The sequence below is a fragment of the Antedon mediterranea genome, chromosome 2 (genome assembly GCF_964355755.1).
Source record: "Antedon mediterranea chromosome 2, ecAntMedi1.1, whole genome shotgun sequence".
In the NCBI taxonomy this organism is placed as follows: domain Eukaryota; kingdom Metazoa; phylum Echinodermata; class Crinoidea; order Comatulida; family Antedonidae; genus Antedon; species Antedon mediterranea.
In genome coordinates, this window is record NC_092671.1 from 14,540,479 (window position 1) to 14,550,062 (window position 9,584).

The 9,584-nt window shown below is 30.6% G+C and overlaps 1 protein-coding gene across 1 annotated transcript; it reads right to left on the reverse strand.

Moving 5' to 3' along the window:
- Positions 1–675: 675 nt before the first annotated feature.
- On the reverse strand, positions 676–7,801 carry LOC140040504 (Golgi SNAP receptor complex member 2-like). Its single transcript, XM_072086491.1, has 6 exons — positions 7,731–7,801; positions 6,868–6,932; positions 6,601–6,709; positions 6,300–6,432; positions 5,742–5,879; positions 676–2,275 (listed from the first exon to the last, which is right to left on the reverse strand). Exons 1-6 carry the CDS (start codon positions 7,757–7,759, stop codon positions 2,114–2,116), a joined length of 636 nt encoding a protein of 211 aa, XP_071942592.1. The 5' UTR covers positions 7,760–7,801; the 3' UTR covers positions 676–2,113.
- Positions 7,802–9,584: the final 1,783 nt, after the last annotated feature.

Consider the following 9,584-nt stretch of genomic DNA (forward strand, 5'->3'; position numbering starts at 1 on the left):
TATCGACATTTTTATCGCGGTAGATAAACGTATGTTTAAACATGTCATTTAATAATTAACAGACGAATGACGAAAAGAAAGTTGTATAGTGACGTTAAATGTGTGATTAGCGTTTTATATAGTTACATGATTTCGAACGATGTCAAACATGTTAATATTTTCCCGTTTCAATCTCCGTTCTTTCACATTCGATTAAGGTCTACATTTTCGAAACAATGTCTGTTTGGCGATTTAGCCTGTTTAAGTCGTTGAATAAGCGATGAGAGATGGTCCTCTAGCTGAAAGTGGTTTGGCATCGAACTTTTTACGTATGCGTAATTGTTATTTCCGTATGGCCTTGGTTCGTATTGCATATTAGTAATAGACCTGGGAAATTACATTTTCATACACGGTATAAAGAATACCTATGCTTGACGGGAGGACCAAAATTACATCTGGCATATGGCACTTATAGTAATAGGTTAAGGGCGTAAAATCATGATACATATTTTACAAGGTTTTTCTTATTAATAACATATTTTGGCAAAATTACAATTTGTTATCTATTAAGCGCATCGCGGATATTGTACAGAATTATTATTTATATAATAAAAATAGCAATTTAAAACCCTGTGCTGCTCTTCAAATAAGCATTTCCGAATATTATTTGTTTCAATATACAGTAATCGTAATATATATATTTATCTGATGGGTATCGTACAATGAATTAGCTTTAGTTGTATAATAGTACTAGTGCATGTTTCATTTGCTATGCCATTTAATACTTCAAACAGCAGACTAATTTCAATTCATCTTTAAAAGATACAGAATAGTATAGTTTTATCCACGGGTTAGATTCCTGGCACGAAAAGCAATTTGTTTATATCATTGTTTTCGTTATTTTCTTATAGTTATTTTAAAATGAACCTACTGGGGGAAACATCACCATTGTTTACTTCAAATAATTGTATAATACATTATACTGCGATTTTAAAGGGGACATTATATGTTTGGAAGTGTAAACTTATTACGTGGGGTTGCCTACAATGGCACCTTTAAAAAAATAGTTTTAAAAGTGTAAACGTCTGACAGTTTTTAAAAATGTTACACAAAATTGGAGTTATCACATTTACGCATGCATCGTCATGTTTCCTTTCATTTAAAATATGCCAATTTTATCCACTTTTATTTTAGTTCTGATGTTTTTTTTTATTTTTTAAATATCAATTCAAGGCAATTGCGTTGATTCATCCTTTGAACAGAAAAGTACATTTTAATAAGATATTAATGAAGCCTAACGTTCTTAACGAACAGAAAAATATATTTAAGCAAAGCATGCAAAAATAAACAGCTATGGTAATAAGTTTAACATTAAGTTAGAAGCTATAAGATGACATAAATCTGATGTGTAACTACAATAAATTGACTGTTAATTTACATTAATCTTTTATATATTGTGTAATAATAAAAATATATGGAATGATTTAAAAAGTATACAATCAGTTAAGATACCATAGACCATAAAATGGCCCAACGTTCAAATTCAATCTTGTTACCAGAATGTGATGTGTCGATAAGAATCATATATATATATATATAATTTACATATATATATACTTATATTTATTTATGTTGTTTAAAACAGACAAGATACGCACATATTTATCTTTTTACTACCAATCCCAAGACAAAATTACAACCAATCAAGCAGGCCAAAATTTCCCAGGCAGAAATTAAATAAAAGGCCATAAATTATAAGATACCTTCATTGACAATAAACAAATTATGTTGGCAACCTCAACTAGTGTCTTGAAGCATCCAATCATAAATAAAAATTGGCCACGAAACTCCAGAAAGCCCAACTATAGCTGATGACCTACTTCATCCTTGTTTAAAGCAAATACACATGCAAGGGCGTTCACATTTAAATACGGAATAGGGGAAGGATAGAGGAACAACATTGCAATAATGAAAAAAACACATTCCCATAAAAATAAGTCAAACTTTTAAGGAGTAATCAAAATATTACAGCACCATCCTTCATCCATTTAAACTTTCTTCCTTCTCATTGTTTCCCACCCACCGGTGCATTATACCATTCCCTTCGTAAACCTCTGCTGACTGGCTTACCACGCTACGCATAGTACCTATATATTAATACCATTATGATACAAGTTACTATCATGCCACCAAATAAGATAAATTTGTCTTGAACAGAACGCTTTTCTATCAGTCTCATTACAGTGTTGCTTAGCCCTAATGTGTTTGCAAGGTCCAACATTTTCTTCTTTGTACCCTGAAAAACAATGCAATCAATTCAATTGTTCAGTTCATATCTTAATGTAATTTAATAATTGTGTGGGGTCTCCAACATACATAGTCTCTTTGTATGGGTTCTCTGTTATTAATTTGTGCAGCTACACTGCTGGTTGTCTGTCTCTAAACTACTCTCTAAACTTTGACAAAAAAATGTCATGTACCCATATATGGACATCATATCACTACCATATGTGGGCATATCACTTATTTTGGCAAATCACACTGTTTTAATCAAACTAGTTTGATAGTGATGTTACTACGTTGTGGCTACAGTACACTTAAAATATTCTGGTGGTCACGTGCGGATATTCTGTTGTACAGTATACTAATTATACACTCTGTCCATATGAAATTAATATTTAGTCTCTGGCATAAAGTTAAAAACAGCCATTCAACAAAAACTATGGGACGAATTTCAATGTCGGCCATAAACACCGAAAACTGGAAAAAAAGAAGATTTTATCACACCTACTCAGTATTTCATGTTTGCAAAGTCAAGGTTATTTTTTAATTAATTCTAAAAATTACATTCTACAAAAATCTTGAAAAGTCATTTTCAAATGATTCACATTTTGTACGCCAATCAAAATGCAAAGAATGATACAATCATCGCTAATGAATTTATGACACAAAGCCTAGTTTGTAAAGCCTTCGACATACGATATCTTTGGGTGTTAAGCCGGGAAAACAGTATTGGTATCCTTGTCAACATTCTTCAAAGACAAGGCTTGTATCCATGTCAACTATACCTATTATGAACAGTTTTTAATTGCGTTTCTTGACAGTGTCACCACTGTACATGAACCATGATACACTTTTCCTTCGTGACAATTATTAGTTAGGTATATGCGCTGTAATTTGAAGTTTCCACACAACAACTACCGCATTGTTTGGCCAACATGAATTTGAGCAGCTACAAAGTTGATATTTAATCAACGAAACTTTCAGTTGTAGCTCTGGGATTAAATCGATATCAAAATATGACAGTTTATTGAGAAAACACAAAACAAGTTGTGTGTAACATTGTAACTAATCTGTTACTTTAAAAGCAGAATTTAAAGCAAGATCTAATTCAAAACAAACTCAATAATTTAATGACCATGCATGATAGAACTGCCAATAAAGTGTTCATTTCATGCTACAAATTATTTAGTACACAATTTTAGTGATATACAGTATGTATCAATACGTATGTAATAATCAAGGGCATTATAATGATCAAATATTCTATCCTACACAATCAAGACAACTATTATATTACTATTAAACAATTTTGATTTGTTTTAAACAACCATGTCTTCTAGCCTACTGACTGTACAGTAATGTACTGCCATAATGTACTGAGCCATACTTCCACACAGTTTTAATAAGAAAATCCAAAGTTTTCATCATCATTATTATGAGAATATTGACATCTGTCATATACCCTCACATAATCTATAGCAACTAGACGTCTTACTGTACAACACAAAGAATTAAGTGCTAACCTTTTGGAAGTTCTATTTTTTTAGGTCCTGTAGATATAAGATTAGAATTGTTAATACTGTACTTCAGACACAGAAATAGATTAAACTAAGAAACCTTCTAATTTTTTTTAAAGTCATACACACACAAAAAGAATGTATGTATTGTAAGAAGGAGTGGCAATATTATATGATATATTGTCAATATTTGGCTGCATGCCATCAGTAAAACTTCAAATATAACATTTTTCCATGTATTTTTAGTTGTAATGAAGGAACAATGACCATCCTGTTAACAGAGAGACATTTGTTTTTATATACTGTAACAACTATCGTAAATAAATTCCTTGGGCGTCATTGAAATATAACCTTTCATCACTCGCCTCATGGCATTATTTGTACCATTCCGCAATAATAATTATTTGTATATTATTTAATGGAAAAGAGTATTCACTATTTAGAACAGTGGAATTTAGATTAGGAATTTTAGTTTAGAACAAATACCTCCATGCATTCTTATAAATGTTTGCAAAATGAATGAAACATTCATTCAAAGGGGACTAAATTATTTCAGAATTTTAATACACACCATGGTACTGAGTATTTTTTAATTCATAAATGAGAAAATGGCAGTATGACAAACAAAATCATGATAAGAGGTAATATTCACATACTTCAAAAAGAATTTTGAAATTCTTGAAATAATCGCATAACTAAAGCGTTAAGCTTCAGAATCCATGTTAATGCAAGAGGAATTACGGACAACAAATCATAAACAAGAGAAAAAGATGAGTCAATGTATACAGTTTATATCCGCCTCTAGTAGATGGTAGGCGGTTACTCTCTTACTGATGTCTGATGTTACTATTATATAGCCACACTATTTTAACAAATTTTTTATACCAATACAACATTGAACAGTGGCTATATTCTATAAGTCTAGTTAATTATTTTGTTTGCTTCTGAATAGTAGAAAAGCTCAGATACTGAGTAAAAAAAATATTTTTAAAGAAAACGACATAAAAACTTGGCTTGGCATAGAAAAAAGCGTGTCAGTTGATTTTCTACAACACAAAAAATGTGACCATGTGGAGTGGAGAGAGAACAGTTAGCCTGTATGAAGAGTGAACAAGAAATGATCAAAATAATTTAAACACTACAGTAGTTCTCCTTGATAAATTTGTCAACAACCCAACTCTCCTTTATCATCTATCAACAATCACCATCAGAAATGTAGAAAAGCATGTAAGCATTAATTTCAAGGACTGATTTAATTACTGAATTAAAATGAACAATTATCACAGTGATCAATTGAATTAGAATATAGAGCCAAATGTCTATGCAATGAGTTGTTAACATTAAGCTAATTGTGTCCCAGCATTTGGTGTTTCTCATTAAAGAACACTGCAATATTTATACACATTGTTAGTTAAACACGCGATATAAACCACAGCTTATAATAGGTGTAATGAAACGTGATGATAGCAACACAGTGTGATGAGTAACATGGAATTACCATAAAGTATTATTTAAGACAACTTTTATTTTTCAATTCAATGTCTTTAAATTGAAAGAAAAGCAGAATGTATTTGATGAAAAGAAAAGTACAGTTCTGTATGTATGTTATTATAAAATAATGCCTGGGTTTGTTAATCAATATTAGTTAGGTCTTAATTTTGATTAATCTCTATAATTGTTGCTCTGTACACTATCAAACTAGTTTGACAAAAAAAAGTGTGATGTGCTCAAATATGGTAGTGATATGACATCATCATGTCCATATATGGGTACATCACATTTTGTTGTCACATAAAGTTTAATACTGTAGACAGAGCTTTAGAATATCATTGTCACAGTAAATATCTTTTATATTCATGCTGTGGAATTTTCTATTCTTTCTTTTATTAAGTTTAAAACCTTCAAGCTTAAAGTATTTAGAGAAATTAAACTGGAAGAACAAAAAAGAAAGATGACACTGACCTTTAATATATTGCGCTGTGATCGGAGGTTAGCCATTGATTCAGCTCCTTGACCAATCAGATCACTTACACCATTAATAGAACTCCGTAAAGATGAATGAAATTGTAAGTCATGATCTATATCAATAGCTGCACTATCCTAAATAAAGATAAATTTAAAAATTGCTGATAATGATTATAATTAGTCAGTACATGTACAGTTTATTTTTTTGTTAATTTATACGTAGTTTTACTTTTTATGGACCAGAGACTAGTATAATGATTTAGAAAACAGTAAGTTTTTGGAGAGTTGAATATAACTGTACTACAGAAATTGAAAAAAGTTAATAGAGGATAGAGGGCGACAATCTAGAAATATGTTTGAAAAATTTCATCTGGTTGTGGAATAGGTATTAAATAAAATTTCTTTTTGAACCGGATAGGTTTCGAAACGTACTGCAAGTTGTTCAAAAAGAAATTTTTTAATCTAGAAATAGCTAAAATGAGTACGGTAAACATGATAAAGTGTGATTAAATTTTATTAATAGAGTACTGTATATCAAAAGTAGGTAAAACTTACATTAGTTGTGTAACTGCGATTTAGCAATTCTTCTCTATCTTGTGCTTCTTGTTGCGCTCTTTCACGACGTTGTTGGAGCAACTGTAGCGCTGTATGCAGATGCGACAAATCATACTTCAGCTTGTCTACTTGTCTACAAGTTTAAAAACGACAAATATTCTGGATTGTATTTTAATATAATATATATTAAAAATTTAATATTACAAAATATATCTTTTTTCTAATTTTTAACACAATAAAAACGTTTTATAATATAATTATATTGTTAGATGTCTTTATGAGAATGTAAATGTAAATTTACATTTTTGCATGTTGTCTTCTTGACGGAGGTTCCTTGTTAACTAGAATATCTAGGCGTTCACAGTTACTTGTGATGCGTTCAAGACGATCCCGCACATCATTTTCTAAAGCTAAGAAATAAGAAAAGTATATCATTGTTGGTAAAGCATCGGTAAAAGTAGAAAGATTAATAAAATGATAATATTTGGTAGAAATATGGATACAGATAGTTAGTTGAATATGTATTGATAAATTCAATATTTGGTTGAATATATGGAATGGTACGTACTGTGATAATTCTCATTCGAAGCCTTCTCTAACCTGCCAAGACTATTCTGTACATCATGAATTATTCTGTAAGGAATGTGTTAAATATCATTATATACACAATTGTAATGATACTACTTACTAATTATTATAGTAGGTCTACTGCTTAGCTAACCTACTGATAAATTCAATAAATAGATTATAAAACATTTTTACAATTCTAAATGATAGGCCTAGTTCCCTAGCTTTACTATAGGGAAATAAAACCATGCATAATGCGCAATTTGAAAAATTTGTGAAATTTTAAATTGAACTAAAATACTCAATTAAAATTCGCAGACATTTCAAACAAACAAAGAGTAGGCCTATTTCTGTATTATTTGATAAACCACAGCTCGAAATAAACTAATAATAAAATGTTTGTTTTAAATATAAACTAAAATGATTTATCTAGGCATAATTACTCCATGGTATAATAAAAAATAATTCTTATTATTGTGCAATTTCAAATTGCGCAAGAAAATTCTTTGCGCAAATTTCGGATATCACAAACAGTACAACAATAATATTACGGTAATAGAATACACAGTATTTATATGAACGAATTCCAAAATACTAACTAGGCCTAGGCCTACTATCTAGGTCTAGACCAAAGACTACACTATAGGCCTAAAGTACTACTGAAAGCGGGGCCGGCCGGCCTAACTAGGCCTAGGCGGAAAGGACCAGCTAGCTAGAGAGAGTGCTTAGTTAGCTAGATGAGAGGGGAGAGGCCTAAACAGAACAATTTGAACTTCAATATTATACACCATGATAATGCTTTGAATAGTATAAGTTATACATATTTCATTGATTGAATTTCTATCAAATTCATATTAAATTTACCTGTTTGTTTGGTGATACAAGTTGTCCATATTTTATAATTTTTTAATTCCACATCATCAGATCGCAGAGCGAATAAGCTGTACTTCGTACCAACAACAGATATTCGAGTTATCCAAAACAATTCAAACGCGTTTATGTGCAGTTTTACCGAACAACAACGTGATAGGTTCTTTGGTACACACTCTCTTTCATCAGTAATAAAACGCGTTTATTAGGTATTCAAACGACGTCGTCATGTGAGAAAAAATATCAAGAATCGAACGTGTTTCAGGTATATAAAATATACCAAATTGGCTAGTTGAGAATTCTCAACTATTACCGCAGTACGCCTGTAACGACGAAGCCTACCGGTATAATGGGATAGGCTGATTTCCTTGTTAACTTAAGGGGTCATTTAATTACTGAATTATGATTGGTAGTAAAGGAAATTTACTGGAATCCTATTGGATGGTAAGGTGGTAGTAGGACCATGTCCATCCCATTGCAGTAATAAAGTTGAGCCACCTGCGACCATTACAATGTCCTACCATGCTAATGTAGGAGTGGGGAAATGTTATGCTTACTACTGTTTCTTTTAATAATTTAGTACAATTAATAAGAATAAAGAATACACTTAACAATATACAACAAATAACATTAATGTACGATGTAGTTTAACACTGTTCTCAACTATAGTCATTTTGGTATACTTGAGCACATTGATAAAGAATAGGATAAACTTAACAATATACAACAAATAACATTAATGTACGATCCCGTTTAACACTGTTCTTCTCAACTATAGTCATTTTGGTATACTTGAGCACAGTGATAAAGAATAGGATAAACTTAACAATATACAACAACAATGTACGATCCCGTTTAACACTGTTCTCAACTATAGTCATTTTGGTATACTTGAGCACAGTGATAAAGAATAGGATAAACTTAACAATATACAACAAAAAACATTAATGTACGATCCAGTTTAACACTGTTCTCAACTATAGTCATTTTGGTATACTTGAGAACAGTTATAAAGAATAGGATAAACTTAACAATATACAACAAAAAACATTAATGTACGATCCCGTTTAACACTGTTCTCAACTATAGTCATTTTGGTATACTTGAGCACAGTGATAAAGAATAGGATAAACTTAGCAATATACAACAAAAAACATTAATGTACGATCCAGTTTAACACTGTTCTCAACTATAGTCATTTTGGTATACTTGAGAACAGTGATAAAGAATAGGATAAACTTAACAATATACAACAAAAAACATTAATGTACGATCCCGTTTAACACTGTTCTCAACTATAGTCATTTTGGTATACTTGAGCACAGTGATAAAGAATAGGATAAACTTAATAATATACAACAAATAACATTAATGTACGATCCAGTTTACCACTGTTCTCAACTATAGTCATTTTTGTATACTTGAGCACAGTGATAAAGAATAGGATAAACTTAAAAATATACAACAAAAAACATTAATGTACGATCCAGTTTAACACTGTTCTCAACTATAGTCATTTTGGTATACTTGAGCACAGTAATAAAGAATAGGATAAACTTAAAAATATACAACAAAAAACATTAATGTACGATCCAGTTTAACACTGTTCTCAACTATAGTTATTTTGGTATACTTGAGAACAGTGATAAAGAATAGGATAAACTTAACAATATACAACAAAAAACATTAATGTACGATCCAGTTTAACTCTGTTCTCAACTATAGTCATTTTGGTATACTTGAGAACAGTGATAAAGAATAGGATAAACTTAACAATATACAACAAAAAACATTAATGTACGATCCAGTTTAACACTGTTCTCAACTATAGTTATTTTGGTATACTTG

Coding starts and splice junctions, on each gene's coding strand:
- LOC140040504 (XM_072086491.1), bottom strand. CDS start 7,759: ATGGACAACTTGTATCACCAAACAAACAG. Junction 6,710..6,867: donor TTCGAATGAGAATTATCACA/GTACGTACCATT, acceptor CTTATTTCTTAG/CTTTAGAAAATGATGTGCGG. Junction 5,880..6,299: donor ATCGCAGTTACACAACTAAT/GTAAGTTTTACC, acceptor ATCTTTATTTAG/GATAGTGCAGCTATTGATAT.